The 26186-nt window shown below is 44.8% G+C and overlaps 2 protein-coding genes across 2 annotated transcripts in view; one reads left to right on the forward strand and one right to left on the reverse strand.

The window, feature by feature from the left end:
* The window catches only part of LOC119162350 (uncharacterized), a 246514-nt gene that overhangs the window by 63626 nt on the left and 156702 nt on the right, over positions 1 to 26186 (reverse strand). The window lies entirely within an intron of this gene.
* Positions 21125 to 23177, forward strand: LOC142777254 (uncharacterized). Its single transcript, XM_075881579.1, has 2 exons — positions 21125 to 21265; positions 22731 to 23177. The coding sequence occupies exons 1-2, from the start codon at positions 21216 to 21218 to the stop codon at positions 23062 to 23064; spliced, it is 384 nt and encodes a 127-aa protein (XP_075737694.1). The 5' UTR covers positions 21125 to 21215; the 3' UTR covers positions 23065 to 23177.

The raw sequence follows: 26186 nt of genomic DNA on the forward strand, positions 1-26186 counted from the left end.
GGGTCCGGAAATTTCGGCCACGTGGGGTTCTTTAACGTGCGCCGAAATCTGAGCACACAGGCCTACAACATTTCCGCCTCCATCGGAAATGCATCCGCAGCAGGGATTTGATCCCACGACCTGCGGGTCAGCAGCCGAGTACCTTAGCCACCAGACCACCGCGGCGGGGCAATGAATCTGATAAGGGTAATCTCTCGCAGTATCTCATTATACAAAGGCGTGGTTTCTTTTTTAACGGAATATGCTTGTGCCATGGCGATTCTAATTGCACTGCTGTGTCCACCGCGTGCCTATAACTTGTTTTCAATGCTCATAGAGTCTGATTGCGGTGCACTGCTATAGTTTACATCTTCGAACCTCAACATGGTGATAGTTATAACGTGAGATAAAAACGATGACACCGAGACAAGTAGGACACGAAGGACACGAGCGCTCGTGTCCTTCGTTTCGATCTTTTCTCTGTGTCGTCGTTTTGTTTACGCGTCATAACTATCGTCATGTCATACCAACTAGCCCAAGCTGCCACACTTCTCAACATGGTGTTTTAAATAAAATCGCCAAGTAATATTAAAAAATCATACATGAGCACTACACGTCTACAATTAGTGCAGTTTGCTTCTGCGCCATATAGAGCATGTCAGTGTATTCTTTTCCGTCTGTCAAGCTTGACAATTTAAAACGTCGCTTAATTAACCTTGTATTATTGGCTCTAGAAAAACATCTTCAATCCCAAAACTATAGCGTCTACACAGAAATGATGAAATTTTGAATATGCGGTAAGATAACTCCACTGCCTAATTTTTGCCAGCCTTGTTTCAAAGTTCGCTACATTGAAACATTATCACATCACTGCCTCTAACGTGCTATGTTTCAATGTCCTCAAATATCGTTCCAACAAATTATCAAATACTGTTTACAAAGGAAGGCCGCTTAAGCAGGCTATCGGTGATTAAGAAGGATGTTCAGAGATGACAGAGTAGTACTGATATAAAAAATGAAGACAAACATCGACGAATAAGCGGCAGCCACTTGCAAATGTGATATGAAACCGCTGGCATACTTCTTTTTTTTTTCAGTGATTAGCGAGCAGCAACACGTTGGTGTCAAACATGAGGCAAACAACCAATGTGCGCTTGATCTGTTCTTTATTTGATGAACCATTATTGGGTTTGGCTCACGAACACTGAGTGAATGGCTTTCTAGTGAGCATCAAACACTTGGTTCATTTAATTTTTAGGCATAACACAATTGTAAAAAGCTCTGGTAGCGTTGATTTTTTTTCATTGTTTTCATTCACTTTGTTTACAGTGCTGGCATGGGTAAGTGTTCCGGGTCAGCAGTAAAGACGACATGCATGTATTCATGCCTGAAATTATCCTCTCATATAGAGATTACTCTTTGAACAGGCGTGAAGTGCCATTGTGGCACCAAAGCTTGCGTGTCATCGGTTAATAATCCCGGTTAAGATACGCTAATCAGGAGATCGCCGCATCGGAGCAGTGGTTATGGAGCACGGCTTCTGACCCAGAGGTCGTGGGTTTGATGCCCGCCGGGGCGGTCACATTTCGATGGAGGCGAAATGGTAGTGGGCCTTCAGCTGTGCAATGTCAGTGCACGTTAAAGAACACCAGATGATGGAAACTTCAAAAGCCCTCCACTACGGCGTTTTTCACGTTCATCTCGTGGTTTCGGAGCGTAAAACAACCGATAAAATTATGCTGATCAGAATCGCAGAGTTCACTAAACAAAGAACGTGTTCAAAATGTGGTGTTTTGCCTCACAAAACTAGTCCTGAAATCTTGCGAGCCATTCGATCGTATTATCGACGCACTTCCGCCACTTGCACTCAAGAATGGCAAGCACGTTACCAGCCTGAAACATTTTATTTTTTGTTTGATAGAAAGTGATGAGCGCTGGCATTTCAAGGAATGGAACGCAAGCCAGCAGCAAAGAAGCCGTAGGAAGATATCTCTGTCGTGGCTACTACGCGCAGCCATGCCTTGTCGTGTTTCCGCGTCTTCTTGCCTGCCGTTTCGCCGTCTGTTCTGCGCAGATCGGTCCACACCACCGTTTCGGCTGACCTCCGCCAGTCAGCGAGGAAACGGGGGAGGATATTTGTACATATCTTATTTATGCTCATGTATGCTCGTGTGTTCATTTGTATTTTTGCATGTATACACATACAACACTAAAATTTCGAAAGGAAGGCGAACATCCCCTCCTCCGCCGAGGCCAATGTTGGCTAGTGAGGAGTACATCACAGCAACGCGCCATCTTTGATGCCTCAAAGCGGCAAATCTACGTGCATGCACACCGTCAAGGCTGTTTCACATGCCGCGATTGCTGCGAAAAAAATCGTTTCGTTCGCCCTGTTTGCAACCGCCAGTAATGGTGGTTTCGTTTCACGTGGACTGAAAATGCTTCGCCACTTTCGCTATGCGACTGGAGCAGCGAGTTCTCACCACCATTCTTGTGGCAGACACGAATATAATGTAATATATTGTGCATTATGATATCATTAGGTTTCCGTGAACAGTAATGAAGATACCGCTTGTTTCGTCATTTGAGAAGACTTTCCAATCTAAGTTCGTTTTAAAATGCACAGGATTGGCCATTACGAAAACAAACACGTCAAATCTATTTCAATGACTAGGCCAGCCCAGCACTATTTCGACGGGTTCTGAACGAAAATCGCTCCTGCCGCTGCGATCAGAGTGAAAATTTCTAACATGTTGGAAGCTGGCCACGCACGGATGCGGCGAAAGCAAACTGGCTTTTTTCTTTTTTTTTTTTCGCTGCGAGTGAATTCGCAGTATGAACATTGCTACTTTTTGTGTCATGTGAAACGGCCGTTACTGCCAGCGTTTTCTAACAGTCGAAGTCGCCGTAGGTCGTTCGTTTTTTCATTAATGTGATAATGTGTGTTCTGTCCTACGTTCGCATATGCCTTTTTTGGTATTTTCGCTGAGTACTTGAAGTGGAAGCGAACTGAGCCTGTCCGCCGAGGCAGCTGGTGTCGCAGAGAACCTGAACACCCCCGCTTCACATACATTATTCCAACAAATTGTCTGTAACTAGGCTCTATATTGTAGAACTGCCGCTTTTATACCAGCAAGTATTTTGATAAAACTCAATCATGGGCATGGATACAGAAAAATAAAAGAATTAGTGTAAGTTCTTCCAGATGTTGCAAGGGTGAGGAGTTTTCGGCAAATCATTCGTGGCGCCCGCTTTTTGTCCCGCTTCTGCCGCGGTGTGATTGAATATGTTGACACTGTCATGACACCATATCCAATCGCCCAATGGAAAAGCATGGCATAAATATTTATGAATAAAAATGCGACTTTTTTTTAACTGTGTGCATTGGGGCCGGAATACCGAGGACAAGAGCGTTCGTTCTCGACGTGCCCCGTGTTATATTTAGGACTCCATGCCTTCGGATAAGGAAAACATCAAGAGGCTCACGCCTGTAAAATGTTTCACCAATCTGTGTTATCCATCAACTCCCATTCTAACGCAATTGCTTTAAAGAGCTCGTTTCGCAGAAATTCCGGCATTGGTCTCGGCTTCGGTATTGTTGGTTGTGAGCAAAAAATCATCATATACGTTACCACACAAAGTGGACGAGTGGCAGCGCCATTAACCCCCTCAGCGGAAGTAGCACAGGCTCTTCCGACACCAAAAGGTTTGCAGGCCTCCGTACATGAAGTCCCAGAGCCTTCTGTCTCGACAGATAGTCCTAAGACTTCCGTGCCCACACGCGTGAACCGCGAGCGGGCATCCAGCACCTCGTCTGAGGTGATGGACACAACCGCAAGTCCAATGGTGTCTTTGGCGCCAAAGGAGAGGCGCCGCTATTTGGAGCGCGCCAGAAAATCAAAAGCCATCATTACGGGGCCTGACAAGGCTTTTTGACTTGACAAAATAATTGTTTAGTACACACAACACTCACTTACACTCAATATGGCTACACAAATAATACAATGGAATGTCAGAGGACTGCTTAGAAGCCTCGACGATATCCAGGAACTCTTACACAAACATTCCTCAAAAGTGCTGTGTGTGCAAAAGACACACTTGAATTCCAAAAACACCAATTTTCCACGTCATTATGTAATATTCAGAAAGCACCGCAATGACGCTGTTGCGTTATCTGGTGGCGTGGCCATTATAGTTGATCAGGGCGTAGCATGTACACGTCTACCGCTACAAACATCCTTTGAGGCAGTGGCTGTTCGAGCATTTCTTTTAAACGAACTTGTCACCATCACAGTACCGTCTCGAAAACACGAATTTCAGTCACTGATACATTAACTACCGGAACCTTATCTGGTCGTTGGGTACTTGCATGCACATAATGGTCTACGAGGCGACTCACGCTGCGATGCACGAGGTCGCCTAATCGAACAGTTCCTCTTTTCTTCGGGTGCATGTCTGTTGAATAGGAAAGAGCCAACACACTTTAGCCTTGCCAACAAAACCTACTCATGCATAGTACTCAGCATTGTGTCCCCATCGCTTGTACCCTATTCAATGGAAAGTGATCAACAATCCTTTCGGAAGTGATCACTTTCCGATCATTCTAAGTACACCACTAGAAAAATGTCCTCCACATGTTCCCAGATGGCAGACAGACAAAGCGGACTGGGAACAGTTTCTCAACACTACTCGTTTAAGTTGCACTGACATATGTAGGTTAAACATAAATGAAGCTGTGCAGTATTTCACAACTTTTCTTACTGATGCAGCAGCCAAGGGCATACTGCAAACATCAGGAATGCCTGGCAAGCGACGCGTCCCATGGTGGAACGCTGAGTGTCGGAATGCGCGAAAGGAGCAGAACTGGGCATGGAGGTTGCTTCGGAATTCACCGGCAGCCGAAAATCTTGACAGCTTTAAGAAAATAAAGTCTCAAGGCAGAAGAACGCGTCGGCAGGCCAGAAGAGAAAGCTGGCACAAGTTTTTATCAGGGATAAATTCATATACACAAGACGCTAAAGTCTAGAACATGGTTGATAGGGTAGCAAGAAGACAAGTACACTTACTCCCACTCGTAAACACACAGGGTGACAGCCTGGAAGATCAGGCAAACTTCCTCGGTGCATACTACGAGCAGGTGTCTAGCTCGTCACACTATACTGAAGCTTTCCAAAGATACAAAGCAATGATAAAAAAGCAGAAACTAGAATACAAGTGCACAAACTACGAGACATACAAACAACCCTTCAACTTAGCTGAGCTACAAACATCACTAAACTCCTGCAGTAATTCTGCCCCAGGATACGACCAAGTCACGTATGAAATGTTGAAAAACCTGCCGCTCAAAACGCAAGAAACTTTCCTCTCCCTATACAATGCTATCTGGCTTTCTGGCACCATCCCTTCTTCCTGGAAAGAGGCTATTGTTATCCTTTATTTTAAACAGGGCAAGGATCGTTCCTCAGTTGCGAAATATAGGCCCATTTCACTTACAAGTTGCCTTTGTAAACTTTTTGAAAAGATAATAAACCGCCGACTTTTACATTTCCTCGAAACACTAATCTGCTCGACAGATTCCGGTGCGGGTTTCGAGAGGGTAGATCCACCACCGACCATCTGGTGCGCATTGAGGCAGAGATTCGAGGCGCTTTCATCCACAAACAACACTTCCTCTCTGAGAGGCATGCACTATGAACCAGACATTGAACTGTACGGTCAACGTCTGTCTGTTAATGCGGAACATAAATTTTTAGGCCTAATCTTGGACAACAAGTTGACCTTCGTACCGCACATCAGGTATTTAAAAACGAAATGCTTAAAAGCCATGAATGTTCTGAAAGTGTTGGCACGTACTACGTGGGGTAGTGACAGGCAATGTCTCATGAACCTGTATAGAAGCCTCATTCGTACCCGGTTAGATTATGGGGCCGTTGTTTATCAGTTTCCGACTCAAAGTTCTTTGAAGATGCTGAACCTCATGCACCATTTGGGCATCCGCCTTTCAACTGGTGCTTTTCGCACAAGCCCCGTAGAAAGCCTTTACGTTGAGTCAAATGAGTGGCCGCTTCATCTGCAGAGAACATCCATGTCCTTTGTATATTTCCTTAAGGTGAAAGCAGACAAGAAGCACCCCTTATACTGCACTAATAATGATTTGTTGATCTCCATTGTGTTTCAAAACAGGCCTTCGATGCGGCAGCCCTACTCAGTTCACCTGAACGGTCTAGCTGAGGAAACGGGTATGTCACTTGAACACAGTTTAATGGCTCCTGCTGCATACCCGCCACCATGGCAGTGGCAGACTATAGATTGCGATCTGTCTTTCCGAGAAATTACAAAACATGCGCCCACTTCCAATATCCGAACATACTTCCTGGAACTTCAACACAGATGCACACGTCCTGAGTTCTTTACAGATGCCTCTAGGTATATCTCGTCTGTGTCCTACGCTGCTGTCGGCCCATCCTTTTCGGATGCTGGCCTTCTACATACAGGGACAAGTATCTTCACAGCGGAAGCTTATGCGATTCTTGTGGCCGCTAATCACATCAAACAACTACAACTACAGAAAGCAGTAATTTATATGAACTTTCTGGGTGTGGCAACGGCTCTGCACACTCTTAAAGAACAAAAACACCGTGCCCTCGCCTCACTTTACTCCATTTTATGCACACTCTACACACTCAAACAACATATTATAGTGTGCTGGGTGCCAGGGCACCGTGAGATCAAAAGGTCACGTGATGGCGGGTCAGCTTGCTGCATCCGTCCACGAAAGCACTGCCACTACACCCGTATCAATCCCGGCCCTTGATCTTAAGCCATCTCTCAAACAAAAGCTCGGGTACTACTGGCAGAGCAAGTGGGATAGACACACAGAAAACACACTACACATTATTAAGCCACACCATGGCCATTGGCCGGCATTATCAAAATCACGTCATACAGATGTAACAATAACGAGGCTCAGGATAGGACACACATACACGACACACTCATATCTTTTGTCCGGTGGCGATCCACCATTGTGTGACAGATGTGGTGAAGCACTAACAGTTCTGCACATTTTAATCCAGTGCAAACAATTAGACACTCTAAGAAAAGAACACTTTCCATTACCCTACCGACAACATATACCTCTACAGCCTGCAATATTCGTCGGTAGGGAACCAGTGTTCACTCATAAATCGGTGCTAGCTTTTTTAAGAGATGTTCGCTTTTACCATGTCGTATACACAGGCATTGCGTAGCGCGACCTCTCAAGAGAAGTTGATGCTGCAGTGACTACAATGAAAAGCACTTGCCTCGCGGCCCTTGGACACAAGGGCACTGATGAGGCACTTGTGCTTGGGCCAAATTTTTTTACATATGTTTTTATTATCAAAACCTTTTGTCATTAATATTTATTATCCATATCACGCCCCTGTCATGATTTTATTACTTAGTTTTTTACCCGCATTAGAGCAAGGAATTTTAAGGCCCCTATTCAGCCATGCAACATATCATTGTCCACATCTCTATTCACTGAAATGGCGCTCTTTGAAATTGGCCCTTGTGCGATAAAGCGCCACATATCATCATCACTAAAACCTCTAACCCTCTACGAAACGCACACATGCTACTGCACCTGTTTCGTTAAGGCAATCTAGAGCGTGCGTAGGTAGCTCTAAACGGTTTCATGCTTTAAGTGCTTGAAATACACACTCTAGGAAAAGAAGCTTGCTATCGCGTTGAACTCCTAAAGGTGAAGCTTCCGGGCCCCCTAATTTATATTGACCATTATAACCTTGCTTCATTTCTATCGAATAAACATTATCTAACCCGTAATTGACATGTCAGATACAAGGGCATAGGCAGATTTTTTGGGGGATGGAGGGGGGAGAGCAGGCACCGCTTCGTATATGGGCCTTTTTCGTTGAGTATGGAATTGCGAAAAAAAATCTGGAGGAGGGCAAGGGTCTTGTGTGGTTTAATTTCTATAAACTTCACCTTAATTTTGCTGTGATTCAACGAAATTTGGCTGATGGATCATTTGGACTTTTTCGAATAAAGTGACCCGTGGCACACACGATGCCAAGTACTGATTAACTGTATCATAAATAAATTAAACGTAGAAATGGCAAGACGGAAGCTTGCGATGAACAGCCGTAAACAGTAATTGTGCCGAGACTTGTCTTCCTCAATGCTAGAACAGAACTGATTTCTTTAGCGCTAGCCTGTCAACGCGTCATATCCTCTGCTCAATAAATAAAAACCTATATTAAGATAATGCGAAAGTCACTGCGTCGACAGACCCTTTTATGAAAAACTACCCCAATTTCATCTCCATCGACGAGTCGCGGGAGCTTCGCGGATGAGAGGCAGTGACAGTTATTCAACCTAATGTGACGAGGAGCTTTCTAGGCGTAGGACTACCATGATGTACAAACAAGTGATTCAAAAGCACAGCAATATATCACTTGGTATGTTGATACACCCCCTTTTTCAGAGGCTGGGAATCGCCACTAGAAAGGAGTGTGCTCCAATCAGTGACAACATGGTAAAATATTCTTGCATTGATTACAAATATACGTTTGTGTATATTACCACAAGCTTTTGGATTGTTATACGACAAAGTACTTTATTCAATTTTTTCAACTTAATTGTGCTTGTGTTTGTGCGCACTTTCCTGGCAGTTGGTATATACTCCAGGTGTTCTAACGTTCTTGTATATACATACCACTGAATGTGATTTTTGAGCAATGTGGAAAAACTGAGAAAGCAGACACCAATTTTTCACAGAATTGGGGATTAGCATACATAAACTGTGATAAAGTGTATATTTTCTCTGAAGAAGTATTATTAAACTCCGAAAAACACCATGCGAATTTTACAAATAAACAACCTAAAGAACATATATTAGAAAAAGATGCACCCCAAGCAGCGATATTTTGGTAGCCCTCATAAAAACTTTTCTCGTTCATGAAAAGTCGTAAGTTCATTTGGGAGTGCCTCAATGTCGGGTAGCCCGGAGTTGAAGCCGCTCTCATCAGTTTAACCTTCGCCCAGCTAGTTAGCATAAGGTAACCATTAGTGGCGTGGTATGTGTAGCGCAATTAATGCGGCTGGTGAAGAGCGCGGAGCCAGTTGCCGACCTGTCAACTAACGAAGCTGATGGGTTCTTCGTTTCGCAAAAGCAAACGTGGGAGACCTGCGCAAGGGAAGTAGAGACTCCTTCGTTCACATGGTTCACGAGCAGAACCGTCAAGCTAGTGTCAAGAAGGGGAAGGCTGACTGAAAAGAGCGTCTGGCAAGAAGCAGGCTAGGCGCCGCCGTCTTATGTGGTTCTCAAAAAGAAATGAAGAAAAAAGTGAGCCCCATAAATGTCTGCATAAGAGTGCACCACCTCAACAGTAGCTCACGAGGGATGGGGGTAAGGCTGGATTGAAAGGATAGGACTAAAAAGTAAATACTTAGAGAGAAGAAGAAGCGAGCGAGGCGCAGGGACCGCGAACGATAGAAAACGATGGAAGTAAAGAAGACATAGGAACGATAGGCACGGTCGCAGGAATCCGAGGACAAGGCAGCACTCGGCGAGAGCTCTTGTCGGTGTCAGGAGATGGCGTAGGGGGAGCCCAGTTGGCCAGAGCTGCGCTGTTGTCGGAGATCCTGTGGGCACAACCGGCCGGCACGAAATTCAGCGAGTGAGTTCTGCCGCCTTCTTATCTTAATTCATTGTTGGCATGCACGTGTGTTGAAAATGCCGCGGGGACGCAACCACTGGGCTGACCATGGTTGCGGCATGGAGACGAGCTTATCCTCCCCTGCTATACGTCATTACTGAATTTTGTCAAGATGGCGGGGCGCCTCGATGTCTTATGCACACCTGGTAAGTGCACAGAGCCCACCGGTGTATTTACCGCTCTTAAGGAGGCTTCTACGAAGCAACATTCAATGAGACAGCTGATGGGGCTTGAGTGTGAGAATGGCTATCGGCAGTGCCTGGTATGGGAGAGAGTGTGACACGGGGAGAACCTATCCCTTCTGGTGTTGTATTTCGTAATGTGATTCTTACCAATGCAGTGCTTCTTGTGAAAGTGTTTTTGCAATTGGTTGGGGCGATGCGAGCCCACACGTGTGAATGGCTTGTGTGGAGACCCTTTTTTCAAGCAAGGGTTGACAAGACGATGTTTGAATCTGAAATAGGAGAGCGGAAGTTCGGGCTTGCACTCGGGCAGATGCCTGAGGCAGCCATGAAGCGTCTCTTCACCGGACCACGGCTCTTCCATCACGCTACCACCGTGCACTTGAGTCATCGAGGGCACAAATTCCGAGCCTGAAACATATTTCCTCCTTAGCTAGCGTAGAAGTTAGTCGAGGAGGAGGAAATCGACTGGCCCAGTCGACGTGGAGTGGAGAGCCCCCAGGGAGGAAAATGCTGAAACCCGGGAAGCTGACAAAACGCTTACCGCTTTCGGGACCTGCTGGTGCGCTGCAAGAATCAGTGTCAAGACACCCGCTGCTTCGGGAATAGTCGGTGCCCTGAGAGCAGCAGTATTGGAATTCAGCACGAGCCTGCTGGTCAAGATAGGAGCCAGGAGTCGGGCAGCGCAAGAGCGTGGCGTGTCGGTAAACGAGAGCCGAGCAGCAGAGACAGTCGGCGCGGCTGACTTCAGACAATGACATGGGTGGTCTGATGGAGCACCCGGAGCATCAAAGGATTCGCCGCTACCCACGTTGGTGACGAGCTGGACGCAGTTTCTACCAACGTGATCGTCGGGCGACACATCACTGCAAGGTGAAGCCTGCTTTGTGCTCTCTCGGAGCCCCCTATTTTTTACTGAATGCACTTTCGTTCCGGCACACGGTGGGGGATGGTGGACTCAGATGGATATTTGATAGGTGACAGTGTGAATGAATTGGATTGCACCCACGAGTTGATGCTCGAGACAGAAGTTTTGAAGCTCAAGCTTGAGCTAGAGAAGATGAAGTCATCGCGTGGCTTGTCAGTGTGGTCGGACAACCGGAACCAGCTGATCAGTATCGCATGGTACGCGAAAATGCTGAAAGCAGTCTTAGCACTTATGCCCACTAATGAGTCTATGATTCCCGCTTGGTTCAAACATGTGGATGCTTTCTCTGCGGCATTGAGCATACCCAAAAAAAATACAGGGCACGAGCCTTTTACGATTTTGAATTGACAAGGTGCGCACATTCGTGGCCAATCAATCAGAGGCTTGGGTAATGCCATACTTGGATTCAAAGTCTACAGTGCTAAAAGAGCTGCGGCTGACTCCGAGGAGTACCGCCGAATGTTGCTGCAAATATAGAGAGTGGCAGATGAATCTTCGATCCAAGTGAAGGCGTGCCTGGAGACCATCTTGATGTACTACCTTAGAAGTAGAGATGTCGAGTAGTTTGAGAGTCTTCAGGAATTGCTGATAGCTGATAGGCTCAAACAGTTTTTGCCCAGTGATCTACGCTCACTGGTCACTCAGCAAAAAAATAAAGAGATGGTTGACGCCCCAAGATATTACTTACTAAGCCGCCAATTCGAAGAGAGCCTCGACAATGGCAAACAGGGAGTTGCGCAATGGAATTGCCGTGGTACTGCCTCAAGGGGCCTAAATTATAGGGCGCAAGCTGAACAGTTTGCTGCTGCAAGCTTGAACCCTAATTCAGGAGTTTGCTTTCGATGTGGATGGCATGGCCCCTTTCAAAGGTATTTCGAGTTCTCCTGTGCGACTGCTGCAAATACAGCCGAAATTTCATGCGTGGCTTCCCAGAAAAAGCAGTCATTTGAAAGCCGAGCCACACCACCACGACACAGTGCGGGTATGAAAAACTCGCTGATGAGGGATCCGCAGACCAAGATTTTTGTAGGAAACAAGCCCTGTTTCGCATGCGTTGACTCAGGTGCGGATATCACAGTGGTACAAGCGAATGAAGTGCCCACCGAAACTGTGGATCAGAGTAGTGACACAAAAATTCTAACAGACGCTTTTTGGGCATGGTGTTACATACCGCACGCCTGCTGTATATACCTCTAGTTCTTCCAACCTCGAGCGCAAGCGCTGCTCAGCCTCTGAATTTGCGATGCGCAATGACTGATCAGCTAACCACTAGCGTGTCGGTATTGCTCACTCCCGCCTTTTACGAGTGCCTTCGTCGTCACTGGCGAAAGCCACTGCACGATCTAAATGAAGGGAACGCGAGGAAATTAAGCTGTGTAAGAGCGGAAATAAGACCGGAGGGAGCCAGAGCATGTGTCTAGAGGTTCTAGCACTAGCGATAACACCGTGCAGCGCTCAGCAGAGGAATCGCCAAGCAGTGCCCGCGAAGTGACAAACACACTGGGCGATGCAAAAACTTCGGTAGAATACAAAGGAAGAAAACATAGGACGCCCAAGCAAAACAGCAGAAAAGAGATGAGCGTCTAGATGATGTGTGGCGTCCGGTGAAAAAGGGGTCGCACGTCAAGGTGACTGATAGGAAGCAGTTAGACCAAAAGCAGCCACGCCAGTCAGTGGAACTAAAGTCGTGCCGAGAAGAATTGTTAGCAAACGACAACTTTTGCGGTGGTAAGTCGTCAGGAAAGAAGATGAGGAAGCGCATTATAGCATACTTTGAGATAAAGCGGCTAGAGTTGGGGCTCGGCAGTCGAACGAATGGGTAATACGTCATTCGTATTCCCTGTTCAAAAGTAAAAGTCTTCAGGATGGGACCATCACGTGCGCGACTCAAGAGTGAAGTGGAGCCGTATCTTGTTTGAAGGATTGAACTACCGAAATTTTGTTTTGAGTTCTCCATTTTATGTTGAGGCTGTTTTCTTATATTCTTTGTGAATAATAGGTTATTTTAGTAACCAGTTCTTTGTTTTTTTCTTTAGTATTTATGTATGGCCCGTTACCGATTATGGTGACGTTGTAAATGGCTTGTAGTAAAAAATCAGTTATTTATCGGTAACGGCAGTTTGAGAGTTTCGAACACGTTGCCATGAAACAAAGAGGAACAGGTAGCGTTTGATTGAGGTAGAGGCCTTCCCGTTGTTTTCTGAGTTTACGGCAACCAACCCCTGCAAATCTTTTGTTTGGCCACGGACGTATCGGGGGCAGCAATTGGAGGTTGCCTATTCCAAATAATAGGTGAATGTACACGATCAGTAGCATTCTTTCGTGAGAGGCGAAGCCAGTCGTAAGACGAGGCGTCCACACTTAAATGAGAGGCGAGGGTGAAAAAAAACTTGTTCGTAATTATGGCGCTCTGAGCAAGACAGCTAATGCTCTTTCGTGTCCGCGATGATCACCTGGTTTCGTGATGGTAACTGTTTGTGGCAATGGGATGTTTTCGCTGCCTCATGTGGTTGCGTTTTTTTTTTTGTTATATAGTCACTGTAGTAGATTATATTTCGAAAAAAGATTCCCGCGCATCTTTTCTACGCCTGACCAACCCCCTTGCACGCGCAGTGACGTCAACTGGGCGATCGGCGACGTCACGTAGCACGAAGCTCGCCGATTGGTCTAAATCAGGTGTGAAAAAAACAGTAGTGAAGTCAACGTCAGTTCCTGTTCCCACCCACAGCTACAATACTGCCCCTGGTTTCTTGGCACTGCGGTGAAAAAAACCAGCCTCGCAGTTGTCGCATGCACGTGTACAATCCTCGCTCAACTACAGCGCCTGTGCGCACATACGAACATACTTTTGCCCTTGACATGAACAACACGGGTTGAAAAATGGCAGCATATTCACGGCGTGAATGATGGAGAGTGGGGCGAAGCATTCGTCCGTTCAATACTTCTTGCTTCCGTCCATCTGTGTGACTGAGCATGCGTCCATCCGCCCGTCCGTACGTGCGCCTGTTCGTGCGTCCACACGTCCATCCGTCCAGACATCCGTGTGTCCGTCCATCCATTTCTCTGTGTCAGTTCGTCCCTCTAGTGAACACTCCAAGTACCACCATCTCGCATTTTTTCATCGTGTATCCCGCATATAAAGCACATCCATCCAGCGGACATTCCGAGGACTAAACGAGAGGTGGCATACGCACACTTTCTTACCGCTTGCGCTTCGTGTCTACTTCCCACCTTTAACCACCTCGAGTTCATGGTATACACTAGTTCACTGTATTCGTAGCACTGTGGCCCAACACTCGCTAAACCTTTCTAAAACCAAGGAGATTTCACCCAGTGAGTATAACGTAGCAACCCTTTCTTGTCAGATAGTGCTCAATGTACATGCGAATGGCTGCTAATCGGGATTGAGAAACAGGAGAATTCGGCTCTTAGAATTTTTTATTGTTCAACAACGCACAGGAAAAATCTCCCACCGGCACCACCTTGCAGGTCAAAGCGTAAGACATGTTCTGCGCTATTACGAGGGACGAATGGGGGCAGCTTTAAGGGGCTCCGCCCCTGAAATCAATGCTCTGTCGTCGGCTGCAAGTCGAGGGACTGGCCAGCGGAGAAGCATCGGCACCGGGTGCCTCACGATGGGGACCTGCGCGCTGCATGGCTGAAGCGAATCGGCCATCCAGTGACGTACGGCGGGTACCTGATCGTTTGTGGTCGACACATCACACCAGACGCTTGCACAGTTGACTCGTGGCTGGTGCGGCAAACGGCAAACAAACAACCATGCTTCACAGCAAGCGAAAGTGCGTTGCGACTGATCCAGCTCACCAATGACGTCAATCGCTAACGTGGTGTCATGTTGCCAAAGTGGGCGGAGTCACGACAATAGGCTACGCCTTCCCATTCATGAAAGAGAGAAGGGGGGAGAGGCCGCACGAAAATTTGAAACCAGCTTAGTCCGGTGTTCTAAACCCTGTAACTTCCTTATTATACCCCGTATTCAGAGAAGACTTGCGGCAGCATGTTCGCAAAAAAAACTGCATCGTTCTTTAAACGTTTTTGGACCTGAGGCATGTTTGCTGGCCCATTACAGTACATACATTTCTAAACTTTTGCAGCTCACTAGTGAGAAGAGCTGAATACGTTTTCATAAGTGACCCACATTCGTTCTTTCTTGCTCATTGGCCTCGTTTTCATATACCGCAGATATTATATGTACAAAAGGAACTCACACTTATAAATATCAACATTAGAGACGTAATTGCATCTGATAACTCAAACCACATTCTTAATTTAGGATATGATTGGATTTTTCTTTACAATATAATTATCAATCCCGCAAATTCTTAGAGAACAGGCTAGCAGGTTTTCTACTGCATACAGAGACACGTGACATAATAGGCAGAGATGTTTCCGTCAATGAGGAAAGGGCAGGCGTAGAAATAATCTCCGGAATACTTGGCTGGTCATTTGCCGTGAGGCTACCCGATTTCACTTTTGTTTTTGAAGCGCAGCTAATGGTAGTCATCATGGCACTGCGAAAACTTCCGAGGAAGGAGAACAGAGTAAAAATAGTTACTCATTCTCTCTCGGTATGCCCAGCTCTTACAACTTCTAGTACCTCTCGTGCCATCACGATGTTACAATCTTTAGTTCCGTCTCAGTTGAAGTACCTGAAATTAGTATGGGCACCAGGTCAATGTGGGTTCACATTAAATGAAATGGCACACGCCTTAGCCCGCTCATCGCTATATCTCCCAATAATTCAAGTTTTCGCGGTGGTAGATTCCTTGACCGCAGTCAGGTTTGGAAGATCAGCTATCCAAACAGATAGGATGGAAGCAATACCCACGTGGACAGAATATAATCATCCAAAATATCGATGGAAATCGCAGTTGAGCCATTCTCGACAATCAGAAGTGATGATCACCAAATTTCGATGTCGTGTCCCCACACTAAACTTTTACTTGTACACGGCTGGTCTGACGATATCACCCCTCTGCCAATTCAGCAGAGAACTGGAAAATATCCCACATTACTTTATTGTCATGTGCAAAATACTCTCGTATCAGAACTCGATTTCTAATTACTCCTTTTACAAAAGTAGGCTTGACCTTACTGGAGGAAAATAATTTAAGCTTCGGGGAATCAGGCTTGGGATACTGCCACGAAGATGCCATTGATGATGTGTGTAATTACAATATAAATACTCAGTGAGTACAACTTTCTTTTGTTATTTAAAATTCTTCATCGTTTCGGTAAGTTAAAACTTCAGTTTTCAAAATTACATCATCAGGTTATTACAGCAGTCTGGAATACAGGCTCAAAAGCATATTACTTGAAGGTAAATTGATTTTTTTACGTCATTTTTTACGACACACGCTCAGCAGCAGTGGCACCGAAAGGCCTGTTCGCGGTATCCCTAACGTGACCGTCTTCCAACTTGCAGGAATTGACGCGCAGCAGCTTCACTGTAGCAGGATACGAATGAACACGCGACGACCAAAGGGTCACGTGCTGACCTACGTCATCAAGGACTATCTTCAAAAGCAGTGAACATTGAGCGCAATAGCACACATGCTCAGCAGCAGTGGCACCGAAAGGCCTGTTCGCGGTATCCCTAACGTGACCGTCTTCCAACTTGCAGGTCGGAGCTCGACCTTATTCTTTTACACTGTTTTAAACGTTAGCTAGAGATCTGGTTGTCGCTGCTGCTGAATTAAATGTCAAAAAAACTGCGTTGCCTGTCACAAGTGTATCCCAACTGATTCTGTGTATTTATCATGTTCAGGGTGCAATTATGAGTATCATCTCGGTTCATGCTCAGGCGTTACCGAAAGCGCATACAAAAAGAAATCGTCTCAGGCCAGAACTTCTTGGAAATGTCCGACTTGCAGAACCTCGAATGTTCGAGGTGGCCCGAGTAATGCAAAAGAAAAAAATGGACCGTGAAATAGACCTTGATAATGAAATTGCTGAAATACACGGTAAACTGAACATACTACTGACAATCAAAGAGAAAGTGGACGCACTACAAGGCATTATTGCCACCGTTGATACCATTGAAAAGTCCGTACAAAAAATGTCCGATAAGTACGATGAAGTAACTGCACAAATGAAAAAACAAGGTGCAGATATATACTGCCTAAAGACACAGGTGAAAAAGCTTGAAGAACGCGCGGAAGAGCAGAAAATTGACCAACTCAAGCAAGAAATGAACGATCTAGACCAATACGGCAGAAGACTAAACCTTGAAATTCACGGGCTTCCGCAACAAATGAATGAAAATGTTCTCAAAAAATTGAACATACTGGCAAATGACTTGAAGCTGCCTAGGCTGTCAGAATCGGATGTAGAAGCCGCCCATAGGCTTCCGAAAAGAGCAGGGCAAGACGAGGCTGATAAGCCCGCCCCTATATTGGTACGCTTCACGTCTCGACTGACGCGAGATATCTGGCTCAAGCAATGACAAGAACTAAGGAAATCAAAGTCCAAGATCTCTTTCAATGAAAACTTAACTGCAGAGAACAAAAAGCTGTTCTGGCTGATGAGGTGTAAAGCCCGTGAGCTGCATTATCAGTTTTTTGGGGTTAAGAATGGGAAGATGTTCATGCGACGAAGCCCACGTCATCAAATTGTTAACATAAGAACTGCTCAAGATCTAGAAGGGCTGCGGTAACTAAAAAAAAAACTAGAAAGTTCCTTTTCTGGCCGACTTAATTCATGGATTTTTTCACACAGTCGCAGAATTATTAAGATGCCTTTTCTTTTCGGCAATTAAAAGCTACACGAAACGTCAAACACCTATCCTTGTTAAATATAAATGCCCGTAGTCTAAGGCACAAACAAGAATCTGTAAGCCTTTTTTTCGATACACTCGAACATAATTTCGATATCTTGACATTCACAGAAACCTGGTTTTCTGGTGATAACCCTGATGTACATTTCGCTGGATACAAATGTATTCAAATATCGCGAGAGAACATAAGAGGAGGTGGTCTGGCGATTTATATTAAAAACTCCCTCCAATATGAAAATACTTTGGAATACTCCCATATTGAACTTGACTATGAGTGTTTAATGATCAAATGCATGGGCACAATTGTTGTCCTCATGTACAGACCTTCTTCTGGTTCTGTTACTGTGTTTCTTAATTATCTTCAAAGTGTTCTAAAATACTGTTGTCAATCTGGATTTCCGGCGATTTTCTGTGGTGACTTTATTATCGACTCATTTGCACCAACATCTAATAGGCAAAACCTCGTTGATATTTTCTGCTCTTTTGGGTATCAAAATGTAATTAACATGCCAACAAGAATTACAGACATATCTGAAACGCTACTCGACTTATGTTTTACAAACTATCAGCCATGTGAATGCGACGCCGGTGTACTGATAGCAGACTTAAGCGACCACTTGCCCTTCTTTATTTTCTTCACGTCATACTTGTCCAGACATAACCAAACTATTCAGAATACAACCATTAAATGCAGAATAGTTTCTGCGGATAGGATTGCGATTTTTCAACACTTATTTGAAGGTACAGATTGGAACTCTGTGACAGAGATCAAAGATCCCGTTGCTTCATACCACCTCTTTCTAAGCACTATCAAAGGTCTCTATCACATTGCATTTCCTAAGACAACGATTAGAAAAACCCATAGGTCTAGAAAACCATGGATAGATTCACACCTTTTAAAAAGAATAAAAGTGCGTGATAGTCTGTTTAATGTATTTATCAGAACAAAATCTTGGACACAATAGCTACATACAAAAAAATAGAAATAAACTTGGCACTGATAATTAACAAGCGCGTTTCGCGTACTACGAAAATATGTTTGCTGGTATATCGAATGGCTCCAGAAAAGTTTGGAAAAAGGTCAATGACCTTATGTGCAAAGATAATAAATCAGTTATATCGGAGCTCGTGATAGACGGTGAACCATGCTCAGGTCCGCCACTTGCAGATAGGTTCAATGAACGCTTCCTTAGAGTTGGCGATTGTGGGACTACTGCTGGGGAGATAAGCAATCATACTTATGTAACTAGCAACATTTCATCCTATGTTTTGTTGTTTCCCACATTCGAATCCGAAATATACAAACTGTTGCAAAAATTAAAAAATAATTGTGCATGTGGCGTCGATGACTTAAAACCCTAGCCTATTAAAGCAGTTGCCCATACCATAAGTAAGCCGCTTTCACATATCGCTAACACAATTCTTAGTTCAGGTATTTTTCCTGATGAGCTAAAGATTGCGAAAGTATCTGTCATCTTTACAGGTGGTAATAAAAATGACCATAATAACTATAGGCCTATCTCATTATTACCTATATTCTCTAAAATATTTGAGCAAGTTATCAACCTACTACTTTCAAATTACTTATTGCAAGAAAATGTGATAATACAACAACAGTATGGCTTCCAAAAAAAAAAAACCACTGAAACAGCACTACTGGATAATAAAGAAAAAATACTTGACAATTTTGAACATAAATTACTTACCATAGGGACTTTTCTCGACTTCAAGAAAGCGTTCGATTCGGTTAAGCACCATATTTTATTACGGAAACTCCCTTCATATGGAATTAGAGGAAAGGCTCTAGAACTTATAACAAGTTATCTAAGCAATCGGCAACAGTACACCACTCTCGGCGACACTAAATCAAACGTAGGTAATATCATTTGTGGCGTTCCACAAGGATCAATCTTAGGGCCTTTGCTATTCTTCATTCATATCGATGATCTACCTAACATACTGCTAACACCCGATGTTGTTCTCTATGCGGACGACACCAATATATTCTTCGCCGGAAATTCCCTCAATCACCTTGAACAACAAGCAAACCTGTGGCTGACACATCTATCTGACTGACTTAAGTGTAATAGATTAGAAATAAACACAAAAAAAACAAAATATGTTTTATTCCGCCCACGCAATAAGGCTATCACAAGCGAGCCTACAATAATATTTGAAGGGCAGAAAATCGAACGTGTCACAGCGCATAAATTTCTTGGGATACTTTTTTAAGAACACTTACACTGGTCCTTACACACCAACCACGTTCGTACCAAGATTTCCAGATCCACGGGTATAATCTGCAAACTGCGACAACTCCTCCGTCTGTGGTTGAAAAAACAACTGTATTATTCCAATGTTCACTCACATCTCCATTATTGTCTTCTTGTTTGGAGGAATACGACTAAAGCAAACACTGACGAAATTCACACCTTGCAAAAAAAAAGCTATACGACTAATATCAGGGGTGTCATTCAGGCATCATACCGCGCCTCTCTTTAAGGAACATAAAATACTTACGGTGACCAACGTCAAGAAACAAAAATTGGCAATGCTTATTTATAAACAGGTACGAACTGATCGCTCAAGGTTTTATCAGAGGCATCTCCCGAGAGATCACAGTCACAACCTACGGCACAGGGTGTATACATATGAGAAACCACGTAAAATTACGGCACACAAAAACTGTTGTATCAAATTTCGCATTTCCTGAACTAACAACCGATTGTAGCTTCTCTAATTGACAATACAGTCTCATGTGGCATTTTTGAAAGGAAGATACACGAACACTTCCTATTTACACAAACGTAATCACCGTCATCATCTTTGTTTCATGTTCCCTGAAGTATTTTCTTGTGTAAATCACATTAACGTTTGGTTATATTATCCAAACTGTGTTTCATTTATCGGTCAAACTTATTCCTTATTGATGTTGTTGTCTTTTGATTGTTGAAACCCTTATTCAAATTTAAAGTTTCTTCGGGTATTTTACATGTCTTACATTAGTGTTTGTTTATGTCCTCTACAGTTTGCTTAATTTGTCGGACACGCATATGCTTTATTTATTTTCATTGCCTGCGCAAAATTTTGCTCATTTATGTTTTCCTGTACATGTTTTGCATGTAGAAACTTCTTTATGCTTAATTTCTTATTGTCTCTTTACTTTACACTGAGCACTGTGTTATTTTGGTGTGTTTTGGGTTTACACGGGGCAGGCGCTTTGTCAGGCTTCTATGCCTTTTCGCCAGTCCCCTAGGCAAATTGTACCTTTCTTCTATTTTTTCCTTTTGCCTGAAATAAATTATTGCCATGTCATTCCTTTATTTTTGGTTTTAAATTTCATAGCTTACCTAAAATAACATTTAACAGTCTCCACGTTGCATACTTGGCCAATCTCCCAAAGTGGGTACGTGCCATGTATCTAGGAAAGCAAAGCAAAGTGAGTGGCTAACAATAACGCATATTTCGTGGCTCAACGCTGTGCGCGCCACGAAATCGGCCACAATGGCCGCTTGCCTGCGCGAGGGGGGCTGCGTGTGCTCGGTGGAAGACGAAGAAGCGAGCTCGGTCTCACGCGCTGCTCCCGCCACTCCAACGGCAGGCTGGCCATGAGCTCAGATGCTCGTCGGAGGCTTCCAGCTTATGTGCGCAGCAAGAGGTAAGCTTCGTCCTCCCATTGGTTATAGTCGGATCATTTGAGTGCCGCTATCGCTAGTAACCAGGCCCTTTGCCGTCCCACATACTGCCGAACATACGCCGAGTGTTCGGCATACGCCGCGTGTTTCTCAAGACCTCCATCGGCGTTGAACTTCAGGTCTTGAGAAACACTCGGCGTATGGGAAAAGCCGACTTGACGACATGCGAGCAATCCTTCGTGGATCGATCGATACCTACCGTCTATTTCCGAAAGCAATATTCCCGTTCGGTTAGGATACATCGCGCTACTGCACAAGCGCGCCATCATGGTACTCACGTTAGCACTTTTTTTTGCTCGTGGCAGAGAGCACGTGATGGCATTCGAAATCATGGCTCCTAATATTTCTTTGTAAACCTGCTGCCCATGTTTTTCTATCACAGCGTTTGACGTACATCAGAGGGTGCTCGAAATGTGTAAATGAGGCACGTTTCACCGCATGGTTCTGGTGGGGAGGTATATTTCCTTCGTTCTCAACGTGCGCTTGCTTTGTTCTCCGTTCGGCCACTGCTCGGGCAACAACAAGTAATGTCACCTTTTCCTAGTGTATGCATTCCGCTTGTTCTTCATACTAAGCCACTTTCTCGCCTGGAATAGTTATGATGTGAGCTCATATTTCAAGGTGTTTTTATATCGGCATTGAAATACCATTTCAGAACGCGTGCCATTATTGTGAATAAAAAGAAAAGGTATATCGTCTTCAGTGGTAACCTGCAATATTTCTGTTAAACTTTCCTCTAAAGGGTGCGTGGGTTTCGTATGCTATTTTTATTAGGAAATATAAACTTGGAATACGTATGTCAGATACCCCCTGAAACTTTCAGATCAGGCTCTATCTCAGAATTCAACAGCATTGAATTGTGTCCTTCTGGCATGCCGAAACTGCAGAAGACCCCTTCTAGTGTTTCTTCTGGCAAAAAAGTAACTGTTGAACTCAAGCTTTCCCGATTTTTTTCAGATCTATATTTGTTGCAACTGAAGTCGACTAAAGTATCTTACCTAGGAATACTTACTTCCAAGAACAGTCTTATATGAGTACCTTGTCCCCTCGTTCTACAGCTGTATTGATGACGCTGCCATTTCGGTGCAATAACGTAACATATAGTTCAACTACGCCAAATCTTTGAAAATTGGTGCAACACTTCATTAAATTACCACTTTACATACAGAAAACGCTGTAATATATATGAATGTTACATTTACCTGTGGTGTAGTTGCTCACATAGGCTTCACCACAAACAAATGGTAATTTGTTTTACTCTCATGGTGTCGTACGCCATAGCTTTGAAAATATGTTCACTAGTTATTGCAATGGCCGCTTTTTATCCAGGAAAAGTTATATTTTCTATTAATGTTAGATTTAACTGTGTTATTCGCATTGGCGCCACTACAAAATGAAATCACATTCTTCATTTATTTTCTTTCTTAGGTGTCGCACGCCCGAAGTGCCGGCCGCGTTGTCCTGCGTTCGCGCAACAGTGACAAAGCCTTGCGTCGCCGACATTCCATCTTTGGCAACGCCCCGGAGTGGATTTGGAAGCAGCGTGACGGTTCATCTGCGCCTGATCGACGACCTGCCTGTCTCCGTCCACAGCCGCACGATGTTGATCCGAACACGTTGCAGCGGCGACAACAGTCACTATGGGTCGACATACGCTCATCGTCGAAGCCGCAAGGTTCGGGCATCTCGTACGCGGCAGACCATCGGAAGCGGAAAAAATTTCGCCTGTCACAGTGTTGTCGATCCACAAGCGGTGAGCTGAGCTTGGTTTCGTACTCGCCACTTAGACATGGACTCTCTGAGTCCATGAAACTCGCTGCAGATGGCCAGAGCTCCGAAATTCGCCGACCTCTCAAAGACTTGTCTCTGCGTATACGCGAAGCAGCAGGACGTCAACAAAAGCCTACAGGAATACTGAGGCCTTTGGATGCCACAGTGCTGCAGGCGAAGCAGATTCGCTTTGGCCCATCATCGAACTCCCCGACATGGACTCTATCGCGACTTTACCGAGCCGGAACGCTGTATTGTCGCCCGTGTGCGCCTTCAGGGTGGTAAGCATAGCGAAACTGTAAAGAACACCTATCATCTTGCACGTGCTTTGACGAGCATTGCAGCAGCATCCAGACACATGTGGCAGCACCCTTCATGACATCGTTATCTCGAATACCATCAACTAAGAAGGATGCTATCAAGATGGCCAGTGCTCGCATGTGCTCCGTTCTGCATCCCCGTGTACTACTTGTTACGACGACGTTGCTCACTGGACATCGCAGGTTGCGGCCACGCGAATTGGTGTACAAAGGCAGTGGCCGCAACAAACCCGAAGCAGAGGCACTGGCGGCGAGAGCAAAGGAACGCCACAGCAGCCAGTCAAAAACTTAAATCGTGCTGTCAAAGGCGGGAGCTTGGACGGTGTAAACCCATCCCATACCTCGGGACATAAGGGCTTGTCGACTGCGACCCAAGTCAGAAGTGCAGTGAAGCAAGAGCCAACGAATAGCTCCAGTGGCTGTAGCCCGGCCCGAAGCCTTGGTCCGTGAAATGAAAACCTCTTGAAGGAGTTCGAGGCTCTCGTGGCCACTGCACCACCGTCTTCGCAACGATGACCCTGAAGACGAGGGTTCCTGGGTTGACACGTCGCTGAACGCAGCCGAAGGCGGGAGAAACAGATGCGTGACACCATGACCAGCCGACTGCTCAGGTCACCAGACGAGCACCACGCCCAAAATGGCAGCCAAGTTTGCTGCAAGTGGGTGCTATTTTTGCGTATTTTATGTGAACAACGTTCTGCAAGATTGACTTATTGTTGCGTGTATTGAATACAGATTCGTACAAATTCGTATATTTGCTGCCCCTTAAATAGTACCACGGTGCGGCGTTCTCGACGTATGATTCCGTGTTGATGCCCCTGAGTGCCGTCTCAGAAGACGGTATGCGAGTTCAGCGTATTATCTTCTCACAACTCGGTATGGACGCCGACGAGGAAGTGACGGCATATTTTTGAGGCATACATTAGCATATAGTGCATGGTGGCATTGCCGGAAGACCACAGCAGACAGGCACTGCGCGCACGGGTGACGGACATTCGCAGAAATGTTGCAGGCATCCAAGTTCTGGCGCATCTCCTGTACGCCGACAAAGGCCACACCAACGTTGTCGCATCAGACTGTATTTCGCTTGTAAATTATTTCGCTTGTTATATCGGAGACTTGAGCTTAGCTCAAAGCACAAAAATAAAACGTGATCTGTCGCCTTAGTGTGTTAATGTCGCCAGGAACGCAAGCATGCCTTAGGCACGGAGGCCCACACCAAGGTATAAGTGCAATGGTTTATCAAAATGGTAAATTGCTACAAACATTATTTAACTGCACAAGAGAAAATTCTTGTTATGAGCAAATTGACCAAGGAGCACAAGTTTAACAAATGAATGTGCAAGTTAGCCAGGCATGCTGATTTAAAAGTAAAAATCACATAGCCGTAGTACGAAACAACACATTATTGATTAGCCCATCAGCTTACTCTCTCTGATATATGAGAAATTACAAAGACAGTTGTACTAACTTTATAAAAACTTCCAACTTCAATCAACTTAGACAATTAGCCGTCTTCTCGGATAGAACGAACCATCGTTTTTCGACTAGTCAAGCGATAGAGACATCTTCCGAAAAGGTGATCTATATCCGACGTTCATGATTGCGAAAAAGCAATCAACCCAGAAAAAGCTTTATTCACTGCCTCTGCAAGGAGAAACTTAGACAAGTCCGAACACCACTACTGTTATGTGCTTATCTGCGAAATCTCCGAAATGCACAGATTTATGAAGGAAAAAAATGTTGCGATGAAAAAAGAATCAGCCGCCGGGATGCGATCTGCCCAATAATATTTACTACATGCATTTTTAGAAAAAAAAACGATTGAGCTCTTGAAGTAGGTGGAAATAAAGATGAACTTTGAATATCTCATCGTTTGCAGATGGCATCGTGCTCTTCACTAATGATGGCACCAATTCACAAATATTTCTCGACGTATATTAGGCTATAGAAAAAGCAGAATGACAGATGGAGCTCACTCAGACCCACTCCGAAACTGTATTTTGCGCTTAAGACTCACTCGGACATGGACTCACCAAAGATTTCCTGAGCCGAACTCGCTCTGACTCACGCTTACGAAAAACATTTTTCAACCGGACTTACTCAGAAACGAACTCGCTGAAGTATTACTCACCCGGACTCACTCAGACTCGCGGCTCGATCTTAGTCGGAGTTCGACTGAGTCGACTAATGAGTCTGTAAATCTACGATAAGCTCTTTTTATCACGATGTAAATGCTCTTTAACATCAATATCTCAGGTAATTGGTGCTCGTCTTGAAGCCTTTTAATATAGTACCTTCGACTACGTATTATGAGGTGTTCAAACCAGCAACGACAATTTTCTTGAAAAAGGTGACAACATATGATATATTTATCGAGAACTCCCTGGGTAGAGTTGGCCAGGGGGTGGAGTACACGGCAACCCCTACGTAATTCACGCCTCTAATGAATAGATATATATCTGGAGTTAACGTTCCAACACCACCATATGATTTTGAGAGACAATGTACTGGAGGACTCCGAAATTTTCGACCATCTGGGTTCTTTAAAGGGGCCTTCAACCACTATTCCAACCCGCATGCTTTATTCGTGGGTTGTGTAAACTTAAGTACAGACAGACTAATAAAGGAAAAATGGCAGTGGTAATGGCACGTAGTCTGAAGTTATATTACTTAGAAAACTCAAAATTCAATTAAAAAGCCGCCCCTACACTCAATTTTCGCGAGGTCACTTGACCAGATTTCACTCGCCCGTCACGTTGGAGGGCTGCCCAAATGATATAAGCTGGAAGCT

This window comes from Rhipicephalus microplus, chromosome X (genome assembly GCF_043290135.1).
Source record: "Rhipicephalus microplus isolate Deutch F79 chromosome X, USDA_Rmic, whole genome shotgun sequence".
NCBI lineage: Eukaryota > Metazoa > Arthropoda > Arachnida > Ixodida > Ixodidae > Rhipicephalus > Rhipicephalus microplus.

What these genes read in the sequence shown, in the direction of transcription:
- LOC142777254 (XM_075881579.1), top strand. Translation starts at nt 21,216, where the DNA reads ATGAGCTCAGATGCTCGTCGGAGGCTTCCAGCTTATGTGCGCAGCAAG. An exon ending in GCTTATGTGCGCAGCAAGAG is followed by an intron (nt 21,266 to 22,730) that starts GTAAGCTTCGTC and finishes TTTCTTTCTTAG; the next exon opens with GTGTCGCACGCCCGAAGTGC.